At 43.6% G+C, this 24,028-nt stretch overlaps 1 protein-coding gene and 1 pseudogene across 1 annotated transcript in view; one reads left to right on the top strand and one right to left on the bottom strand.

Moving 5' to 3' along the window:
- The window catches only part of LOC118366637 (ceramide kinase-like protein), a 64,549-nt pseudogene extending 49,420 nt beyond the window's left edge, over nucleotides 1-15,129 (top strand).
- Nucleotides 15,130-16,097: 968 nt separating this feature from the next.
- The window catches only part of LOC118366868 (integrin alpha-4-like), a 31,629-nt gene continuing 23,698 nt past the window's right edge, over nucleotides 16,098-24,028 (bottom strand). Inside the window, exons 21-28 of the mRNA XM_035749660.2 lie at nucleotides 22,773-22,862; nucleotides 22,235-22,322; nucleotides 22,010-22,117; nucleotides 21,698-21,823; nucleotides 21,351-21,476; nucleotides 21,071-21,169; nucleotides 20,653-20,772; nucleotides 16,098-20,458 (exon numbers count right to left, since the gene is read on the bottom strand). Coding sequence (XP_035605553.1) covers nucleotides 20,357-20,458; nucleotides 20,653-20,772; nucleotides 21,071-21,169; nucleotides 21,351-21,476; nucleotides 21,698-21,823; nucleotides 22,010-22,117; nucleotides 22,235-22,322; nucleotides 22,773-22,862 — 859 coding nt within the window. The 3' untranslated portion in view covers nucleotides 16,098-20,356. The remainder of the gene's footprint in view (nucleotides 20,459-20,652; nucleotides 20,773-21,070; nucleotides 21,170-21,350; nucleotides 21,477-21,697; nucleotides 21,824-22,009; nucleotides 22,118-22,234; nucleotides 22,323-22,772; nucleotides 22,863-24,028) is intronic.

Below are 24,028 nucleotides of genomic sequence, written 5' to 3' on the forward strand. Positions count from 1 at the left end.
CAGAGGGAAAACCATTCACAGAGACAAACTGATATCTTTCCGACAGATAAGACCTAAACCAGGCCAGAACATGTCCGTGTAGACCAATTTGGGTTTCCAATCTCTCCAAAAGAATGTGGTGATCGATGGTATCAAAAGCAGCACTAAGGTCTAGGAGCACGAGGACAGATGCAGAGCCTCGGTCCGATGCCATTAAAATGTCATTTACCACCTTCACAAGTGCCGTCTCAGTGCTATGATGGGGTCTAAAACCAGACTGAAGCATTTCGTATACATTGTTTGTCTTCAGGAAGGCAGTGAGTTGCTGCGCAACAGCCTTCTCTAAAATCTTTGAGAGGAATGGAAGATTCGATATAGGCCGATAGTTTTTATATTTTCTGGGTCAAGGTTTGGCTTTTTCAAGAGAGGCTTTATTACTGCCACTTTTAGTGAGTTTGGTACACATCCAGTGGATAGAGAGCCGTTTATTATGTTCAGCATAGGAGGGCCAAGCACAGGAAGCAGCTCTTTCAGTAGTTTAGTTGGAATAGGGTCCAGTATACAGCTTGAAGGTTTAGAGGCCATGATTATTTTCATCATTGTGTCAAGAGATATAGTACTAAAACACTTGAGCGTCTCTCTTGATCCTAGGTCCTGGCAGAGTTGTGCAGACTCAGGACAACTGAGGTTTGGAGGAATACGCAGGTTTAAAGAGGAGTCCGTAATTTGCTTTCTAATAATCATAATCTTTTCCTCAAAGAAGTTCATGAATTTATCACTGCTAAAGTGAAAGTCATCCTCTCTTGGGGAATGTTGCTTTTTAGTTAGCTTTGCCACAGTATCAAAAAGGAATTTCGGATTGTTCTTATTTTCCTCAATTAAGTTAGAAAAATAGGACGATCGAGCAGCAGTAAGGGCTCTTCGGTACTGCACGGTACCGTCCTTCCAAGCTAGTCGGAAGACTTCCAGTTTGGTGTGGCGCCATTTCCGTTCCAATTTTCTGGAAGCTTGCTTCAGAGCTCGGGTATTTTCTGTGTACCAGGGAGCTAGTTTCTTATGAGACATTTTTTAGTTTTTAGGGGTGCAACTGCATCTAGGGTATTGCGCAAGGTTAAATTGAGATCCTCAGTTAGGTGGTTAACGGATTTTTGTCCTCTGGCGTCCTTGGGTAGGCAGAGGGAGTCTGGAAGGGCATCAAGGAATCTTTGTGTTGTCTGTGAATTTATAGCACGACTTTTGATGTTCCTTGGTTGGGGTCTGAGCAGATTATTTGTTGCAATTGCAAACGTAATAAAATGGTGGTCCGATAGTCCAGGATTATGAGGAAAAACATTAAGATCCACAACATTTATTCCATGGGACAAAACTAGGTCCAGCGTATGACTGTGACAGTGAGTGGGTCCAGAGACATGTTGGACAAAACCCACTGAGTCGATGATGGCTCCAAAAGCCTTTTGGAGTGGGTCTGTGGACTTTTCCATGTGAATATTAAAGTCACCAAAGATTAGAATATTATCTGCAATGACTACAAGGTCTGATAGGAATTCAGGGAACTCAGTGAGAAACGCTGTATATGGCCCAGGAGGCCTGTAAACAGTAGCAATAAAAAGTGATTGAGTAGGCTGCATAGATTTCATGACTAGAAGCTCAAAAGACGAAAACGTCATCATTTTTTTTTTGTAAATTGAAATTTGCTATCGTAAATGTTAGCAACACCTCCGCCTTTGCGGGATGCACGGGGGATATGGTCACTAGTGTAGCCAGGAGGTGAGGCCTCATTTAACACAGTAAATTCATCAGGCTTAAGCCATGTTTCAGTCAGGCCAATCACATCAAGATTATGATCAGTGATTAGTTCATTGACTATAATTGCCTTTGAAGTAAGGGATCTAACATTAAGTAGCCCTATTTTGAGATGTGAGGTATCATGATCTCTTTCAGTAATGACAGGAATGGAGGTGGTCTTTATCCTAGTGAGATTGCGAAGGCGAACACCGCCATGTTTAGTTTTGCCCAACCTAGGTCGAGGCACAGACACGGTCTCAATGGTGATAGCTGAGCTGACTACACTGACTATGCTAGTGGCAGACTCCACTATGCTGGCAGGCTGGCTAATAGCCCGCTGCCTGGCCTGCACCCTATTTCATTGTGGAGCTAGAGGAGTTAGAGCCCTGTCTATGTTGGCAGATAAGATGAGAGCACCCCTCCAGCTAGGATGGAGTCCGTCACTCCTCAGCAGGTCAGGCTTGGTCCTGTTTGTGGGTGAGTCCCAGAAAGAGGGCCAATTATCTACAAATTCTATCTTTTGGGAGGGGCAGAAAACAGTTTTCAACCAGCGATTGAGTTGTGAGACTCTGCTGTAGCGCTCATCACTCCCCCTAACTGGGAGGGGGCCAGAGACAATTACTCTATGCCGACACATCTTTCTAGCTGATATGCACGCAGAAGCTATGTTGCGCTTGGTGATCTCTGACTGTGACAATTGCTCTGTAGCACTCACTTCTGTCATCATGAAGTACTTTGAAAAACTAGTCAAAAATCATATCACCTCCACCTTACATGTCACCCTAGACCCATTCAATTTGCTTACCCCCCGAATAGGTCCACAGACGATGCAATCGCCATCACATTGCACACTGCCCTATCCCATCTGGACAAGAGGAATACCTATGTAAGAATGATGTTCATTGACTATCGCTCAGCATTCAACACCTTAGTACCCTACAAGCTCATCATTAAGCTTAAGGCCCTGGATCTCAACCCCGCCCTGTGCAATTGGGTCCTGGACTTCCTGACGGGCTGCCACCAGGTGGTGAAGGTAGGAAACACTGGGGCCCAACAAGAGTCCGTGCAAAGCCCCCTCCTGTACTCCCTGTTCACCCATGACTGCGTGGCCATGCATGCCTCCAACTCAATCATCAAGTTTGCAGACGACACAACAGTAGCAAGCTTGATTACCAACAATGACGCAACAGCTTACAGGGAGGAGGTGAGGGCTCTCGGAGTGTGGTGTCAGGAAAATGACCTCTCACTCAAAGTCAATAAAACAAAGGAGTTCAGGAAACAGCAGAGGGAGCACATCGACGGTGGAAAGTGGTGGAAAGTTTTAAGAAGGTGGAAAGTTTTAAGTTCCTCGGCGTACATATCACTGACACACTGAAATGGTCCACATAGACAGTGTGGTGAAGAAGGCACAACAGCGCCTCTTCAACCTCAGGAGGCTGACGAAATGTGTCTTAACACCTAAACTTTTACAGATGCACAATTGACAGCATCCTGTCGGGCTGTATCACCGCCTGGTACGGCAACTGCACCGCCCACAACCACAGGGCTCTCCAGAGTGTGGTGCGGTCTGCACAACGCATCACCGGGGGTGAACTACCTGCCCTCCAGGACACTACATCACCCGATGTCACAGGAAGGCCAAAAAGATCATCAAGGACAACAACCTCCCGAGCCACTGCCTGTTCACCACGTTACCATCCAGAAGGCGAGGTCAGTACAGAGGCATCAAAGCTTGGACCGAGAGACTGAAAAACAGCTTCTATCTCAAGGCCATCAGACTGTTAAACAGCCATCACTAGCACAGAGAGGCTGCTGCCTACATACAGACTTGAAATCATTAGCCAGTTTAATAAATGGAACATTAGTTACTTTAATAATGTCACTTTAATAACGTTTACATATCTTGCATTACTCATATGTATATTCTCTATTCTATACTATATATTGCTTCTTAGCCTATGCATTGCTCATCTGACATTGCTCATCCATGTGTTTTACATATTCTTATTCCGCTCCTTTACTTAGATTGTGTGTATTAGGTATTTGTTGTGGAATTGTTAGATATTACTTGTAAGATATTGCTGCGCTGTCGGAACGAGAAGCACAAGCATTTCGCTACACTCACAATAACATCTGCTAAACATGTGTATGTGCCAATACAATTTGATTTAATGCAGAACATTTTGTGTACAGTACAAAGTGTAATCCTATTGAAACAATCACGCATGCTACAATAAACTGTTATTATTAAACAAACTTTGACCTCAACTACACGAGATAACCCCATTCTTCATTAAATCCTCTTTGTCTAACATTACAGGCCATACGGTTTTGTAATACATAGTTCCAATACTGAACTAGGAGGGACTTCTAGCAACAGCAATAGAACATGCAGTTCAGTCAGTCCAGTTCTGTCAGCGGTTATGGTGATAGATGATTGGAATTGTGTTCAGATTCTTCTACACATAATAGCATTCACACTTTATTCTGAATAACCAATATGGAGGAGAATCAGATAATTAAATGATGAAAATAAAAATGCAAACAAACAACATTTCTGAAGTTTTGACATGTCTGAATCTCATTTTGACATGTCTGAATCTCATTTTGACATGTCTGAATCTCATTTTGACATGTCTGAATCTCATTTTGACATGTCTGAATCTCATTTTGACATGTCTGAATTTCAAATCGCACCTGATTAGAAACAAGGCAACAGTAAACCTGTTGTCCCACACTAATGATGCAGCACCCCTTTGGGCCAATGAGTGACAACATTTCAAGCTCAAACGAGACAGGATATATGCTTGATCAAAGTTCTGAATTTTAGTTTAATTTTGTAACTGCCGGATCTATAAGGCAAGATGCATCATTCACCCAAGTTTAGTCAAAATCGGGCCAGTGGAGTTGAAGATATTGCGTGCGACTAATGAACAAACGTACGGACAGAGACCGATCCACAGCCCCCTTCCGATTTCATCGTGGGCGACAACAGCGATGGGAAAATAGAAATAAGAAAGAAATAAGAGAAAGACAAAAGACAGAGCCCTCCACACGACCTATCCAATTAGTTTGCCAAATACAAAGCTTGGTGACAGTTTGGTAATTAAGTTCTGTCTCCTAAGGCTGCTGAGTGCATCACTAACCATGATCAAAATGATGCAGCGCCCCCCTTGGGCTTTTCAGTGTAATATTGTAAATTATGAATTTCTATGGCTAGATGCATCATTCACCAAGTTTAATCAAAATCGGGCCAGTGGTGTCTGAGATATTGCGTGTGACTAACATATGTAGAGTTGATTACTATAGCGCCCCCCTTGGGCCAATCAATGTAATTTTGTAAATGCTGGCTCTCTATGGCAAGACGCATCATTCACCCTAGTTTTGTTAAAATCCGGCCAGTGGTGTCGGAGATATCGTGTGGGTTCGCTAGACTCATGTCTCTTAGCATGTGCCCGTTATAGCACCACCATGTGGTCGATATGAATGTTCGTGCATATGTGAGCCTTGACAGTGTTTGCAATATGTGTACCAAATTGTGTTATAATACTGTAATGAAACAGCAGGGAGCAGGTCTCGAACCCTCGACCTTCGAGCCCGAGGTCCGGCGCGCTATCGACTGTGCCGCAAAAGCATGCTCGTGCGGCAGGGTCGATTTGCGCGCGTATAAAACCCAGGGTCGTTAGAATACAAATATCCTTTACTGACTTATACGCTACACTACTCCCTCCTTTCAAAGGGCGCGTCCTCGCACTAGCTTGGGACTCTATGTCTTACAGGAACGCGCTCACCGGCCAAGCACATGCACTGTCGTGGATACAAGATCCGACCACTTCTGACACCAATGTAATGAAACAGCAGGGAGCAGGTCTCGAACCCTCGACTATCGACTGTGCCGTAAAAGCATGCTCGTGCGGCAGGGTTGATTTCCACGCGTATAAACCCAGGGTCGTTACAATACAAATATCCTTTACTGACTTATATGCACTTATGTTCCAGACCACATCCACGTGAATGTTTATTGGTCAATAGCGGACATGTTGTTTTAGTTACTAGTCTGGAAAATATTGCGCTGATTGATGTCCATAGATGTCACATATCAAGTTTCCTGTAGATCGGTCATTCAGAACAGTAGCGTTTTTTCACAAAATACTAAATGGCGGAAAATTCATCATGGTGGACCTCATGGGTCCCTGAGGCCAATTTCTTCCTTGTGAGGAGAGGGACCAATGTAACAAATTTCATGGCTTTCGGTCAAATTGAGCATTTTTTATTTCCTGTTATAGTGCCACCATCTGGCCAATCAGTGTAATGTTGTAAATGCCGGATCTCTATGGCAAGAGGCATCATTCACCTAAGTTTCATTGAAATCGGACCAGAGCTGTCTGAGATATCAAATCAAATTTTATTAGTCACATGCGCCAAATACAACAGCTTACAGTGAAATGCTTACTTACAAGCCCCTAACCAACAATGCAGTTTAAAAAATATGAATAAGAATAAGAAATAAAAGTAACAAGTAGTTAAAAAGAGCAGCAGTAAAATAACAATAGCAAAACTATATACAGGGGGTACCGGTACAGAATCAATGTGTGGGGTCACCAGTTAGTCGAGGTAATTGAGGTAATATGTACATGTAGGTAGAGTTATTAAAGTGACTATGCATAGATAATAACAGAGAGTAGCAGAGGTGTAAAATAGGAGGGAAATGCAAATAGTCTGGGTAGCCATTTGATCAGATGTTCATTGCGTGTGACTAACGAACATATGAACGAATGCACGGATGAGAACAGATGCACAGATCCACAGTCCCCTCCCCGATTTCATCGTGGATGACAATTAACTTTCAGACAAAATGTTTGGGTTATAAGCAAGATAATGTAAACAAGAACACAGAACACTTGATACGAACAAGGAATGGTGATGCTTATTTACGACGGGCCGATATAGGGCTTGTTGGTTTTCTAATGAAGTAATATTTATGCATGTGAATAAGGCCAACTGGCAGGATGTTTTAGACCTTCATGAATATTCATGAGTTATGAGGTCAGGAGCCATATATTATATGGGCGAGACAGAAAGAGGTCAGGAATGTGTATAGGCCAATAGGATGGGACCTGTGTCTGTATAAGCCTATATTGCCACAAGAGAAATGGCAATGACCATGGCATAGTCTGATATATTGTAAGTTATAAACCAGAGATGAATAATTTCCCATTTTGTGTGCTGGACTAAATGTAGACCTACAACTGAAGTGAAAGAATGCCATACACGTACTAGTTACATCTCAATCTCTGACAGAACCCGTCACCGAGTAGAAGCATGTCATTCAAGCTGCAACACCAGGGTGCCAACTTTATACAGTACATTAATCGATATCAGTCATATCTATTCTTCTTCTCTCTTCCCTCTCTTTGTCTCCTGTCTGTGTTACTATAGGAGGTAGATGTGTGTAGTTTCATTTCTCTTGGTCGCCTCCTGCATTTCGGCTTCTCTGCCATGTTTGGTTTTGGGGGGTGGATGCTGGCCCTGGTGGAAAGGCATCAATGGATGCCACCTGGGCAGAAACAGGAGTTCACTGTGATCAAAACGCTAGAAAACCTCAAGTAAGTTTCTCAATAGAGCCTTAAACTCAACTCTGGACCTCGAAGCCAGTTCCACAGCATTTTCCATTGTTCCCCTCTAATCAGGGACTAATTTAGACCTGGGACATCAGGTGGGTGCAATTCATTATCAGGTAGAACAGATAACCAGCAGGCTCTGGACCTCGTAGGGTAAGAGTTGAATACACCGGCTCGAGAGGGTCACAGACACACAGACACAGACACACACACACACACACACACACACACACACACACACACACACACACACACACACACACACACACACACACACACACACACACACACACACACACACACACACACACACACACACACACACACACACACACACACACACAGACACAGACACAGACACAGACACACACACAGACACACACAGACACAGACACAGACACAGACAGACACAGACACACACACACAGACACACACACACACAGACACACACACACACACACACACACACACACACACACACACACACACACACACACACACACACACACACACACACACACACACACACACACACACACACACACACACACACACACACACACACACACACACACACACACAGACAGACACAGACACACACACACAGACACACACAGACACAGACACACACACAGACACACACACACACACACAGACACAGACACACACACACACACACACACACACACACACACACACACACACACACACACACACACACACACACACACACACACACACACACACACACACACACACACACACACACACACACACACACACACACACACACACACACACAGAGAGAGAGACACACACAGAGAGACACACACAGACACACACAGAGAGAGAGGCAAACAGACACAGACACACACACACACACTACCCGTCAATTCTGGACTAAGCCTCCAGGGAAAGAGGCTTGCCTGCCAGGGTTTCCTTTTGAATAGTCTCTTTATCACACATGAATCTGTCTCTAGAGAACCATCCCTCCTCTTCTCCAATCCAGCCATCTAAAGTCTACTCTCTTCATCTTTCTCTCCCTCTCTATCTTGGTATGTCTGATTGCAGACCTGAAGACTGTGAATTGTCCTATCTTCCTGTGAAGAAAGTCCAGACTGAAATGCTGGATCTAGTAAAATAAGTGACAGAAGTCTGTCTGATTATAAAATCTGTAGTCCAAGTTTGATCGTAATTACCTGTGTGAATTTGATTTGAAACAAGCCTCTGCAGGCATAGTAGATCGTTGGAAGGGAACCAAAATACCTTCTTTGTAGAAGAACAACCGACTAAATATGTGGGGGGAGAATCTCACAAAGAAAGACAAAAGTCAAAATGATGCATCTGAAAATATATATATATTTTCAGAAATGAGTCCTTGAAAGATGACAACGACATAGGTGAGTTTGTCATGGATGATGTTTTATCAATGTGAACTTTTCTATATCTTTTATAGTGTGACACTGTCCGTCACTGAAACCCTGTCTTCTCTAGAAGAGCAAGAGTTGTGGATGACCAACCAGGGTTTGTTCCTCAATGTCAGCATCATGGCCATCCCCTGTCTCTGCTCCATGGCCCCCAGGGGCCTGGCCCCTAACACCAGGTATGTGGGTCTCTGTTAACACAATCACACCTGCATATGTGAGTACAATACATGCATACAAACCTGAATCCATGCCTGCATCTGTGCCTAGTAATGTATATATGCGTGTGGTTGACTGAGCATTGAGCAATGTGTATGAACTACGTCCTGGACCAGTGATAATGGCATGGGGTTACCGAGCTGCCATACCGTGCCTTGTTATGCAGGGAAGGCCTGCTCACTCCAAGACCTCTCCATCACGGTTGACAACTCCACGGTGTCCCACTCCCAGAGAGCAAAGCACCTTGACGTGACCCTGGCCAACACCCTGTCGTTCTCTGCAAACATCAAAGCAGTGACTCGCTTCTGCAGGGTCATGCTCTACAACATCCGTAGAGTACAACCTTAACTCACACAGGAAGTGGCGCAGATCCTAATCCAGGCACTTGTCGACTTCCGTCTGAACTACTGCAACTTGCTGTTGGCTGGGCTCCCTGCATGTGTCATCAAACCCCTGCAATTTATCCAGAACGCTGCAGCTTGTCTGGTGTTCAACCTTCTCAAGTCCAGCCTCCATGCCCGGCCAGTTATCCCCCAGGTAGGGTGAGGAGGCCACTCCCGGTGGGGGGTCGGTACCATACATGGGACATACTAGCCAGTTCCAGGTAATCCAATGAAATTGGGATTAGTGTTTGGATCAGACTACCGAGGTCAAAGGCTTCAAACTGGACTACTGAGCGCATAACGACTCTGATTTAAGGGAGTGACAGAACTTAATTAAAGAGAATGGCAAAGCTTATTAAAGGGAGTGTCAGAGGGAGGACTTAAAGACAAGAGCATATGTGTGCACTGCAGGACCAGGCCTCCTAGGTGGCTCAGCCTGTATCCCAAATGGCATCCTACTCCCTATATAGTGCACTACTATATAGTGATTTATATGGGGAATAGGGTTTCATTTTGGACACAGACCCAGTGTGAATCTGGCCACAGTAATGATAGAGCATGTAGTAGAGCAACAGGCCTCACACAGTGCAGTGGAACCACACTGCGTATTATAGCATCACCAACCTTAACTACACAAGACAGGAACAGTAGGAGTATTTGTAAATATAGCATGGTTGATGTAGACACATTTACAATAAACACATCATGTAGTACTAATGAAGTTGGAACTAATGTATACTGCTGTCTGTTCTGTTCCTGACATTATCTATTCCTCTTCATGGTGACAAATCACGAAAAATATAGGATGTGTTGCTTAATCAACCTGCTTGGATTGAAATGGCCACAGTGATGAAGTATACTGTACATATGAACCGATTTCTCTCTCTCTCTCTCCCTCTTTCTGTGTGTGTGTGTTGTGTGTGTGTAAGATTGAACAATGGAAGCATGGCCTTTGTTCGCAGCAGGAAACACTTCCAGGTCAGAGTTCATCAAACACCTGAAGAGATACAACAGTGTAAACAATCAGGTGAGGTCACCAGGGCAGACCCTCCTTCCTTCCACACTCACTCACTCACTCACTCACTCACTCACTCACTCACTCACTCACTCACTCACTCACTCACTCACTCACTCACTCACTCACTCACTCACTCACTCACTCACTCACTCACACACACACACACACACACACACACACACACACACACACACACACACACACACACACACACACACACACACACACACACACACACACACACACACCCCTCCTCATTCAGTGAGTCAGTCAGTAAACACATGTAAACACACACACACACACATGTAAACACACACATAAACACACAAAAACATTAAATACACATGTAAACACACACACACACACAAACAGAGAGAGAGAGAGAGAGGGAGAGAGAGAGAGAGAGAGAGAGAGAGAGAGAGAGAGAGAGAGAGAGAGAGAGAGAGAGAGAGAGAGAGCGAGAGAGAGAGAGAGAGAGAGAGAGAGAGAGAGAGAGAGAGAGAGAGAGAGAGAGAGAGAGAGAGAGAGAGAGAGGAAATCCCGCTGTCACTAATGGAGTTTGCCGCCCTGCGAGCTTAAGCAGAATTAGCATACTGTCAAGTCAAATTAATCACTGACTGTCAAATTTCCCTAAAACACTTTTCAGGCTAATACAGATTAGTCCATTTAAGAGCCCAGCAGCCCACCTGTCCTGTTTTCCATCCAACACAATCTAATCTAAGCCTGTTTGTTAACCTACATTCTAAATATACAGTTGGCTGTATACAGGGGGATGCTACTGTGTGACTGGGTAGGCAGGGATCACTCACAGTGTGTGGGAGTCTACTGTACTTGAGAAGAGAGTTTCAATAGAACAGGTTTCATAATGTTCAGGGTAAACAAATAGTTTGAGGGGACTTCATAACCATACTGTCCGTCCGTCCATCCTTCTTTCTGTCTGTCCTTCCGTCCTAGCAGTTCTGACTAATGTTTGTGTTGTTGGGCCATTTTCCATGAAAACAAGCAGGACGTGAAAATGATAAAATGATGACTCAGACAAACGAACCAGACTCTATTTATTGTCTGACTTCTATTGAACGATTTCTGGGAAACTGAGTCTGAAGGACAACTAATGAAAAACATATTTACATCCCACAAATCTGATGGGGAGTCAGAATACAAAAGCCAAACAATATGAGTTGTGGTAGGAAATGTAGACACACCTGTACTCCATGTACTCCCTGTATCATTCATCGACAAAAGATAGGCTGTGTCATTCATATGAACTACTTTCATGTTTCCACTGGCTTAACTGGTTTAAACTTTTGTCCAAGACCGGATGTAACCTTGGTGACCAGGGTCATATAACAGCGTGATTGCTGTTTAGGGAATTGTGTTGTTGGGGACATGTATTCACCCTGTGCATCATCATTGCCCCCTAGTGGTTATAGTTAGAAATGACTGAGACGATGGTATTGTTTCCTCAGCCCTTCCTTCCTCTATTCCACACTTCCCTCTCAAAGCTTGTTGGAGGTCCTAGGGAGGGGTCTTGGATCCTCCTTGTGTACAATTGGACAATAAAGTAATCTCCTCCTGCTCCTCTTCCTCCCAGTTCAGTTTCTCCTTCGTGGAGACACACACGGTGCGAGCTGTGAGGCTTCACCCCCGCTCTCAGAGGATCTGGTCTGACGATGTCTGCGATGACAACCGAGAGTGTGAATCTAAGAACACACCCATAATCTCCTCAGAGGGGACCTAGCCTTGGAACGTAAACAGAGACCTACGGGAGGTGCCCTCAGAGCTACTCATCAGGTTCGGCTCTTGTTCTTGACTTGGCCCAAAGCACCACAGCACCTGCACTGATAAACCTCATATGTTAGTGGCTGGATTCAATCTGTATTGCTGAAGTTCAGAGCTGTAGCCCAGTTTGAATTTAAATGCAATGTTCCTGTGTTCGCAGAGACTGTATTGACGGTAATCGCTGCATATGTCGGCTCAATCAGAAATGACCTTTACATTTCAGTTGTGCTACAGTACTGAACTTCAGTGATACGGGTGGAATCCAGCCCTAGGGGTTGAATTCATAAAGCCTCTCAGAGTAGAAGTGCTGGTCCTGAAAATGATCCTAGATCAGCAGTCCTACTCTGAGACGCTGTGTGAACACTGGCCGATATATAAGGTACAACTCTATCCTTCAGCTGGTCTAAAGCCCCATAGCACCTGTCAGATAGACCTTCAACCTGGATACGACCCCTGTCTCAAATAACATGTTACCAAAGCAGTGACCTAACGCTGCTCACTATGTATAGCCCTACCTGTAATCTAATGGTCATATTAATCTGGGTTTAATTTACACCCCACAAAGAGAGTTCTTAGAGGTTAGGGTTAGGGGTTAGGGTTAGGGTTAGGGTTATTTCACCAGCAGGGTACATCCTCAACTCTTGACCCTGTTTGTTTCACCAGCAGGGTACATCCTCAACTCCTGACCCTGTTTGTTTCACCAGCAGGGTACATCCTCAACTCCTGACCCTGTTTGTTTCACCAGCAGGGTACATCCTCAACTCCTAACCCTGTTTGTTTCACCAGCAGGGTACATCCTCAACTCTTGACTCTGTTTGTTTCACCAGCAGGGTACATCCTCAACTCCTAACCCTGTTTGTTTCACCAGCAGGGTACATCCTCAACTCTTGACCCTGTTTGTTTCACCAGCAGGGTACATCCTCAACTCTTGACTCTGTTTGTTTCACCAGCAGGGTACATCCTCAACTCCTAACCCTGTTTGTTTCACCAGCAGGGTACATCCTCAACTCCTGACCCTGTTTGTTTCACCAGCAGGGTACATCCTCAACTCCTGACCCTGTTTGTTTCACCAGCAGGGTACATCCTCAACTCCTAACCCTGTTTGTTTCACCAGCAGGGTACATCCTCAACTCCTAACCCTGTTTGTTTCACCAGCAGGGTACATCCTCAACTCCTAACCCTGTTTGTTTCACCAGCAGGGTACATCCTCAACTCCTAACCCTGTTTGTTTCACCAGCAGGGTACATCCTCAACTCCTGACCCTGTTTGTTTCACCAGCAGGGTACATCCTCAACTCCTGACCCTGTTTGTTTCACCAGCAGGGTACATCCTCAACTCCTGACCCTGTTTGTTTCACCAGCAGGGTACATCCTCAACTCCTAACCCTGTTTGTTTCACCAGCAGGGTACATCCTCAACTCCTAACCCTGTTTGTTTCACCAGCAGGGTACATCCTCAACTCCTAACCCTGTTTGTTTCACCAGCAGGGTACATCCTCAACTCCTAACCCTGTTTGTTTCACCAGCAGGGTACATCCTCAACTCCTGACCCTGTTTGTTTCACCAGCAGGGTACATCCTCAACTCCTGACCCTGTTTGTTTCACCAGCAGGGTACATCCTCAACTCCTGACGGTGTTTGTTTCACCAGCAGGGTACATCCTCAACTCCTAACCCTGTTTGTTTCACCAGCAGGGTACATCCTCAACTCCTGACCCTGTTTGTTTCACCAGCAGGGTACATCCTCAACTCCTAACCCTGTTTGTTTCACCAGCAGGGTACATCCTCAACTCTTGACTCTGTTTGTTTCACCAGCAGGGTACATCCTCAACTCCTGACCCTGTTTGTTTCACCAGCAGGGTACATCCTCAACTCCTGACCCTGTTTGTTTCACCAGCAGGGTACATCCTCAACTCCTGACCCTGTTTGTTTCACCAGCAGGGTACATCCTCAACTCTTGACCCTGTTTGTTTCACCAGCAGGGTACATCCTCAACTCCTAACCCTGTTTGTTTCACCAGCAGGGTACATCCTCAACTCCTGACCCTGTTTGTTTCACCAGCAGGGTACATCCTCAACTCCTGACCCTGTTTGTTTCACCAGCAGGGTACATCCTCAACTCCTGACCCTGTTTGTTTCACCAGCAGGGTACATCCTCAACTCCTGACCCTGTTTGTTTCACCAGCAGGGTACATCCTCAACTCCTAACCCTGTTTGTTTCACCAGCAGGGTACATCCTCAACCCCTGACCCTGTTTGTTTCACCAGCAGGGTACATCCTCAACTCCTGACCCTGTTTGTTTCACCAGCAGGGTACATCCTCAACTCCTGACCCTGTTTGGAGTGGACATCGAGGAGGCAGAGGAGGCACACATCAAGTGCAGCTGCATTTAACACTGTCTGTAGAGTAGATTCGATACCATTTAAAACTGTCTAAAGGGTGGAGGAGTCTTTACACATATCAACCTGCACTGCCACTGAATGTAACACACAGGATTTCCTACTGTACTCTAGAAGAAACAGTCTTCAGTTTACAGACTGCCTACAGTTAAAACAGTCTACAAGAGAGGAGTCTATAGACACAACCTAAAACGGTCTCCATGTAGAGTTGATCTATTATGCAGAACCTCAGGTTGCACTGCCACTGAATGTTACCGACAGGCATGACTACTGTACGACACTGTGAATGTTACCGACAGGCATGACTACTGTATGACACTGTGAATGTTACCGACAGGCATGACTACTGTACGACACTGTGAATGTTACCGACAGGCATGACTACTGTATGACACTGTGAATGTTACCGACAGGCATGACTACTGTACGACACTGTGAATGTTACCGACAGGCATGACTACTGTATGACACTGTGAATGTTACCGACAGGCATGACTACTGTATGACACTGTGAATGTTACCGACAGGCATGACTACTGTATGACACTGTGAATGTACAGGACACTGTGAATGTTACCGACAGGCATGACTACTGTACGACACTGTGAATGTTACCGACAGGCATGACTACTGTACGACACTGTGAATGTTACCGACAGGCATGACTACTGTACGACACTGTGAATGTTACCGACAGGCATGACTACTGTACGACACTGTGAATGTTACCGACAGGCATGACTACTGTACGACACTGTGAATGTTACCGACAGGCATGACTACTGTACGACACTGTGAATGTTACCGACAGGCATGACTACTGTATGACACTGTGAATGTTACCGACAGGCATGACTACTGTACGACACTGTGAATGTTACCGACAGGCATGACTACTGTACGACACTGTGAATGTTACCGACAGGCATGACTACTGTACGACACTGTGAATGTTACCGACAGGCATGACTACTGTACGACACTGTGAATGTTACCGACAGGCATGACTACTGTACGACACTGTGAATGTTACCGACAGGCATGACTACTGTACGACACTGTGAATGTTACCGACAGGCATGACTACTGTACGACACTGTGAATGTTACCGACAGGCATGACTACTGTACGACACTGTGAATGTTACCGACAGGCATGACTACTGTACGACACTGTGAATGTTACCGACAGACATGACTACTGTACGACACTGTGAATGTTACCGACAGGCATGACTACTGTACGACACTGTGAATGTTACCGACAGGCATGACTACTGTATGACACTGTGAATGTTACCGACAGGCATGACTACTGTACGACACTGTGAATGTTACCGACAGGCATGACTACTGTATGACACTGTGAATGTTACCGACAGGCATGACTACTGTATGACACTGTGAATGTTATCGACAGGCATGACTACTGTACGACACTGTGAATGTTAGACATCAAATAACCAATGACAAACAGACACATTAAATAGAAACAGTTCATTTTTACACGCCACACACTTATTTATTAAAAATAAAAATAATAATTTCATTTTATTGAAATTCAAATTGGAATGTGCCCCCTTTATTTTTGTCATAACTGACAACTTGGTCAGGAAAGGTTGACTCCCTGAATTAACTGTCCTGAACCTTAAAATACAAGCAGTAAAAACATGTTACTAATCCTCATTCAACAACAAAACATCATCATCATCAAGGCACACCACATCTCCTAAACCTGAATGTTCCAATCCCTTACAGCTACAGTAAGAACACAATCCACTGATTCCAAAGATTCCAACAGAGAATCCAAAGGGATGAAAATGTAAAAATGGGAAGGCCAGTGTTCCGTGTGTTTCATTTAAGGCCTGGCATGTCTCCTATGCCTCGAGGAACATTTCTGAGTCACTGAAGAACCAGCTTTTACATTTTTTTTGTTCTGACTGCATTGAAAACTTCTGCTGGCATGGTGTACGAGCAACGAGCTCTCACAGTCTCACTGCAGAATCAGATGTTCATCTGTTCTGCAAGTGTCAAATTTAGAAGTTGCTCATAACATCAAATTTAGAAGTTGCTCATAACATCCAATATCAAAGTTACTCCAACATCACATTTCAAAGTCGCTCCAAAATTCACATTTCAAAGTCGCTCCAAACCTCGCATTTAAAAGTGTTTTGTTGCTCCAGCTGCTCTGTATCGTTCCATGTCTCCAAACGTCAAATTTCGAAGTTATGGTCCGAATGGTTAAGGAAATGGTTAAGATTTGGGATAGGGTTAAAACATTAAGTTTAGGCACTCCTTCCAAATGATTAGGTAAGGGTTAATGTTTGGGATAGGGTAAAACAATTATAAAAAGGCATTTCTTGACATCCTCTGGACATAGATAAATGTCCAATTTCGACGTCAATCTTGAACGACCTGACTGGTATGAGTTGCTCACACACACACACACTTTGTTGTTCCCCTCTAATCAGGGACTGATTTAGACCTGGGACATCAGGTGGGTGCAATTCATTATCAGGTAGAACAGATAACCAGCAGGCTCTGGACCTCGTAGGGTAAGACTTGAATACACCTGCTCTAGAGGGTCACACACACACACGCACACGCACACACACACACACACACACACACACACACACACACACACACACACACACACACACACACACACACACACACACACACACACACACACACACACACACACACACACACACACAGGGTGCTGTCCCCTTGAGGAGTGTGTCATTCATGTGTCGTTCAGTGAGTTGAGTGACACCCAACAACAGCCCCTTTTTTTCACAGATGACACTACACTGTCCTCCTCATCCTTGTTGTCTTCAGTTCTATACTACATAAATAAGCTTAAACTTCTGTCCCATCCACTTCTACATATATACACATCTATTGATGATATAGATTTGACATATAGATGTGTATATATCGATATACACTCAACGGCCAGTTTATTAGTTACACCCATCTAGTACCGGGTCGGACCTCACTTTGCCTCCAGACACACCTGAATTCTTTGGGGCATGTAAACGTTGCTCAATTGGTATCAAGGAACCTAAAGTGTGCCAGGAAAACATTTCCAACACCATTACACCACTGCCACCAGCCTGTACCGTTGACACAAGGCAGGAGGAGGCAATGGATTCATGCTGCTTATGCCAAATCCTGACTCTGCCATCAGCATGATGTAACAGGAACCGAGATTCGTCGGACCAGGCAATGTTTTTCCACTCATCAGTTGTCCAGTGTTGGTGATCGCGTGTCCACTGGAGCCACTTGTTCTTGTTTTTAGCTGATAGGAGTGGAACCCGGTGCAGTGGTCTGCTGCAATAGCCCATCCGTGACAATGTTCTGAGATGCTGTTGTACTGCGTCATTATTTGCTTGTTTGTGGCCCACCTCTTAGCTTGCACGATTCTTGCTATTCTCCTTCGACCTCTCATCAACGAGCTGTTTTGTCCACAGGACTGCTGCTGACTGGATGTTTTTTGTTTGTCTCACCATTCTCGTTAAATCCTAGACACTGTTGTGCGTGAAAAGCCCAGGATGCCGGCCGTTTCTGAGACACTGGAACTGTTGCGCCTGGCACCGACGATCATGCCATGCTCAAAGTCGATTAGGTCACTCATTTTGCGCATTCTAATGTTCAATCGAAGAGTAACTGAATGCCTTGATGCCGGTCTGCCTACTTTACAGTGGGGCAAAAAAGTATTTAGTCAGCCACCAATTGTGCAATTTCTCCCACTTAAAAAGATGAGAGAGGCCTGTAATTTTCATCATAGGTACACTTCAACTATGACAGACAAAATGAGAAAGATAAAATCCAGAAAATCACATTGTAGGATTTTTAATGAATTTATTTAAAAATTATGGTGGAAAATAAGTATTTGGTCAATAACAAAAGTTTATCTCAATACTTTGTTATATACCCTTTGTTGGCCATGACAGAGGTCAAACATTTTCTGTAAGTCTTCACAAGATTTTCACACACTGTTGCTGGTATTTTGGCGCATTCCTCCATGCAGATCTCCTCTAGAGCAGTGATGTTTTGGGGCTGTTGATGGTAGGCTTTGTTACTTTGGTCCCAGCTCTCTGCAGGTCATTCACTAGGTCCCCACGTATGGTTCTGGGATTTTTGCTCACCGTTCTTGTGATCATTTTGACCCCACGGGGTGAGATCTTGCGTGGAGCCCCAGATCGAGGGAGATTATCAGTGGTCTTGTATGTCGTCCATTTCCTAATAATTGCTCCCACAGTTGATTTCTTCAAACCAAGCTGCTTACCTATTGCAGGTTCAGTCTTCCCAGCCTGGTGCAGGTCTACAATTTTGTTTCTGGTGTCCTTTGACAGCTCTTTGGTCTTGGCCATAGTGGAGTTTGGAGTGTGACTGTTTGAGGTTGTGGACAGGTGTCTTTTATACTGATAACACGTTCAAACAGGTGCCATTAATACAGGTAACGAGTGGAGGACAGAGGAGCCTCTTAAAGAAGAAGTTACAGGTCTGTGAGAGACAGAAATCTTGCTTGTTTGTAGGTGACCAAATACTTATTTTCCACCATAATTTGGAAATAAATTCATAAAAAATCCTACAATGTGATCTTCTTGATTTATTTATTCTAATTTTGTCTGTCATAGTTGAAGTGTACCTATGATGAAAATTACAGGCCTCTCTCATCGTTTTAAGTGGGAGAACTTGCACAATTGGTGGCTGACTAAATACTTATTTGCCCCACTGTATATAGCAAGCCACGTGACTCACTGTCTGTAGGAATGAACCATTTTCGTGAACAAGGTGTTGTACCTAATAAACTGGCCACTGAGTGTATACAGATGAAGTTCCTATGCATAAAGAAAATCTTCAGCAGTGCATTCATAAATGTTTCGTACCTCGACCCAATTCAAGTAGTCAGGTCTGTGAGACTTGGGCCATGTTCATTAGGGCAGACCGTGGCAAAATGTTTTGCAATGGAAAATGAGCAGTCCTCAATTAATGGACAGGTACAGATAGTACCTTCTTGTTTCGGTTTGTGCTTATTTATCAAGTTCTGTTTTCACTTCCTGAGATCTTGGTAGGAAATCAAAATAGGAATGATAAGCCTATTTCTATGAGATCATGTAGCCCATGTTCTAATGTACATAATCCATGTTCTAATGTACATAGTCCATGTTCTAATGTACATAGTCCATGTTCTAATGTACATAGTCCATGTTCTAATGTACCTAGTCCATGTTATAATGTACATTACATGTTCTAATGTACATTGTCCATGTTCTAATGTACATGACATGTTCTAATGTACATAGTCCATGTTCTAATGTACATGACATGTTCTAATGTACATGACATGTTCTAATGTACATGACATGTTCTAATGTACATAGTCCATGTTCTAATGGACATAGTCCATGTTCTAATGTACATTACATGTTCTAACATACATTCAATGTAAACACTCCAATGTGTTATAGTCTCACTGCACCAGACCCAGAGGTAAAGTGTAATATAGTTGTCCCGCTGACAACACATTTTAAGCTTACACTTCGTCAGCCTTTTCCTCTTGCATGTTTTAGGGAAATGACATTTTTCCTTTCCTTGTCATTCTGAGCCATCACAATTTGAATGGTCCAGCAGTTCTTTCCCTTGGGTTTGGATGATCTCAGTCAAAATGTGCCTCTTAGTCCATGTTGTAGTATAGAACCATTCTGTATTAGGACACAGTCACTCTGTCTTGATCTCAATCTTAGGATCTACTCTCAGTCTTAGTCAAATGTTTTGGTATATAGTCCCAGCTATCCCTCCTGATCTCATCCTCCTTCTTAAACTGCCTTTTAAAGAAACCAGCCTGAGAAGGAAAGAGAACAGGGTTCAGGTTCAGATTACAGTATATACATTAATATACAGCCACCATCTATAAATCTAGTACTTCAAATGATGCATTTTAAGAAAAGGAAGCAGGAGAAGAAGACTGTGACTGGTTTGCATTTTGTAGTGTGTTTGCATCCTGTCTTGTGTGTGATATAAGGGAGTAGTACTGACCTTCCAGAGGGCGAAGATGAGCAGGGCCAGGATCAGCAGTCCCACCAGTAGACTCACTACAATGATAAACACCTCCACTGCTGCCTGAGGCTTCTGGCTGAAGTGGGCCTCCAACACAACCTGAGACAAGGAATGAAATACAACACTATTACAGAACTCGTATAATATTTCTATGACGTGCAACAGCATACCAGGTTTTTTTACATAGGGCTGTCATTACCGGCGCTGTCCTATGGATACCAGTGTTTATACAGTTTGAAACTCAACAGAGGTACTCGAGGTTACAGAGCTATCCTGACACCTCCTCACTCTACCAGGACATGGACTTGAGTGACCTCAATTGTGGAAAAGGGACATAGTATGTAAGTCATAATAAGTGTATTCTCCATTAGACTGCTGTATGAGATGAACTTTTTACCTGAGCGATAGGGATCTTCTGTAGGATGATGGTTTGAGGGTCCTCCCTTGGTGATGTGATGATGCCAGTACTCTCCATCAGCATCACTCCATGACGTCCCTAAGAAGAGAGGAAGGAAATCAATTTGAGCAGACAATAGAAATAGAATGACTAGAAAGGGGGAGGGGCACAGACCATCCCGTACACACACTATACACACACCGGTACATTTATGAGACTGAGACTTTGGCCATGTAATGAGATGTGCAAGGGCACGTGTAACATAAAGTTAAGTGTTTACAGGTGAGAGCTGTAGAACGGTAGGATTCAGCTTCACTTCCATGTGAATGGTGGCTTCTTTCCCAATGTCCATATCTCCTAGTCTACACTCCAGAGTCAGGCACAGGTCATCACCATAGGCACAGAACTATGGAGAGAAAGGTTATATTTCATTTGCCATGTGTAATGGATACATTGGAAATCTAACACATCCAAAAGCTCTGACAATAAAAAACGGCAGGAAATATGCAAACATACAACAATCAGCAATAACATGTTAATGCTGAAATAAGGACAAAGGGCACAACAAAATGAGTGGTATAGATAACTATATATCAGAAGGGAGGAGGAAGTAGGGGTGATATTTACCATTTTGCGTTTGCTGGTTTTGGAGAAGAAGAAGACCAGTTCTTTGATGAAAGAGGACTGTGGCACCTCACAGTCATCCTCCACCGCAATGGAGTCGTTTCGAATGGAGCATTCTCCAAGAGACGTCTGACAGATGGAAAAGAAAACAAGTTAAACATTCATTAATGTATGCCTATATCACAATGCAAACATGCACATATTAAGTAGAATAATAGAAAAGTTTAATAACAGAAAAATATAATAATATAACAATAATCTAGATGAACGTTTAAAAATAGACAAATGACAAGTTATGAATATTCCCAAACATACATGGAAGTCTGTGACGTGGAGTAATCTGTATGGATATGGTGACAGGATCTTGGGAATATCAACCTCCACTATCGTGTTGAGAGATTTGCTTGGACCAATATTGACAACCTATCAAGTGGAGGAAAGTACACAGGTCAGTATAAACACATTAATTCATTTGAAAGCTCCAACTAAGCTCTAGTGAGTCTATCAGTCTCTCATAAGTGTGTACTATACTGTGCATACCTTGTAAGTGTAGTTGAATGTCTCTGTGTAGCAATCAACTGGAATAGGTGCCTGGTCACCAAATACAAAGGATGTTGGAGTCATAAACCTGCAAGGGAGAGCAGTGATTATCTTATGAAGTGCAATAAGATGTATTTAAATATATACTGCCAATGCTGAGCAAGGAACTGTCTTTGTTACTGTAAAATCAGGGGTCGACAAAAGGCGGCCAGCGAGCCAAAACCGTCCCTCAAGTGTTTGTTTTGGTACCCCGCATTTTTTTGCAAAAGTTGTTTTTGGTCAAAAACACTGCAAAATCACCAGGAATTCAGCAAAAAAAAGTTTAATTTAGGAAATCTGTTCCTAAGTATTCCCACAAAAAAATTGATATTTGATTGTGTGTCAATGTAATGAAGTAATTAAACTATTGTTATTTTCAAATTCAATCTCTTTTTTTTGGCTTAGTTGTGGTCAGTTTGGTGTGTACAAATGATTATAATTATGTCCCGGGCCCCAGACCATCCGCTTTGCCTACCACTGCTGTAAATCGGTGTCTTACCCATGAATGTTGACATCTACTCCATATCTCAGTGGTAACATTAGAGTGGCAGAGTTGTCATGCAGAAGATCCTCATTTTCATAATTGTCCCTGGAAAATACACAATGTAAGATAAAAAAAATCTATTTTGATTACATTTTATAGTGATGCAGGCCTAATAACATAGCTCATGCCATTATACTGTTAAAGGACTCAAAACCAAAGAATTTCTAAAACATAAGACTTTGCAGAACTTCAAATTCCTAGTATTACTCAAAGTGAGGAGCATTACATGACACCTAGATTCAATCAGATCAAGCGTGAACCGGCGATCGCCATCACCCCCATAGATGATGTTTTGGCGATGTCGGAGGTGGAACTGCGTTGGAGCTATCAAATTGGTGATAGCTCCAACGAGCCTAATTGATCATTGTCATGAAGTCACACCCGCCCTACTGGCGTTCAGAACGAGAAAGTGTAGGCTATATAGCAATAATGACGGGCCTAATTGAGATGTATATTATATCTCATATTCCAGTGTTCCAACTTCTAAACAAGGCTGATTGGCATTTCTCTTAATGCAACTCTGTGCAGCCAAGGGCAATGTCTGCTTCAGGTATAAAGCTGGGAGCTGCTTGTGGATTTGACAGCTCTCACGCAGTTGTTCAGGGGCAGAATGACAGATTTTTACTTTGTCAGCTCGGGAATTGGATCCAGCAATCTTTCGGTTACTGGCCCAATGCTCTAACCACTAGGATACCTGTCACCCCAATGTATGAAGGAAGACAGGTCTTAGAAACTTCACATTTATAGTCTTTGAACAAAACTCCAGTTAAGTTCAAGCATGGAATGTTCTAGAGTGTTCTGAAATGGCCAAACATTCCAAAGCCATTATTTATCCAAAAAACAAAACACAGACCGCAAGGAGAATTTCTTAACCACAAAATCAAACAACTATGGGACAGAACCCAAAAGAGGGAACCTGCAGCACCCTCTGATTTGAATGATTCAGCTAACTGAGACTTTGTGTTTCCTAACAACTGAACAAACACATAGACTACCTTTGTGTTTCCTGTTCCCCTAACAACCGAACAAACACATAGACTACATCATATCTCACTGTGTCTCACTGGGCTGTTTTACGATTCTCCGTTTGCCTGTTCGGTTTAATAAGGCTGGTCAGCATCAAGACGTCACCGACGTTGTAACAAGACGTCAGTTTCAAAAACATGTCATTCAATTAACAGTAGGCTGCTGAGGGGAGGACAGCTCATTAT

This window comes from Oncorhynchus keta, chromosome 34 (assembly GCF_023373465.1).
Source record: "Oncorhynchus keta strain PuntledgeMale-10-30-2019 chromosome 34, Oket_V2, whole genome shotgun sequence".
In the NCBI taxonomy this organism is placed as follows: domain Eukaryota; kingdom Metazoa; phylum Chordata; class Actinopteri; order Salmoniformes; family Salmonidae; genus Oncorhynchus; species Oncorhynchus keta.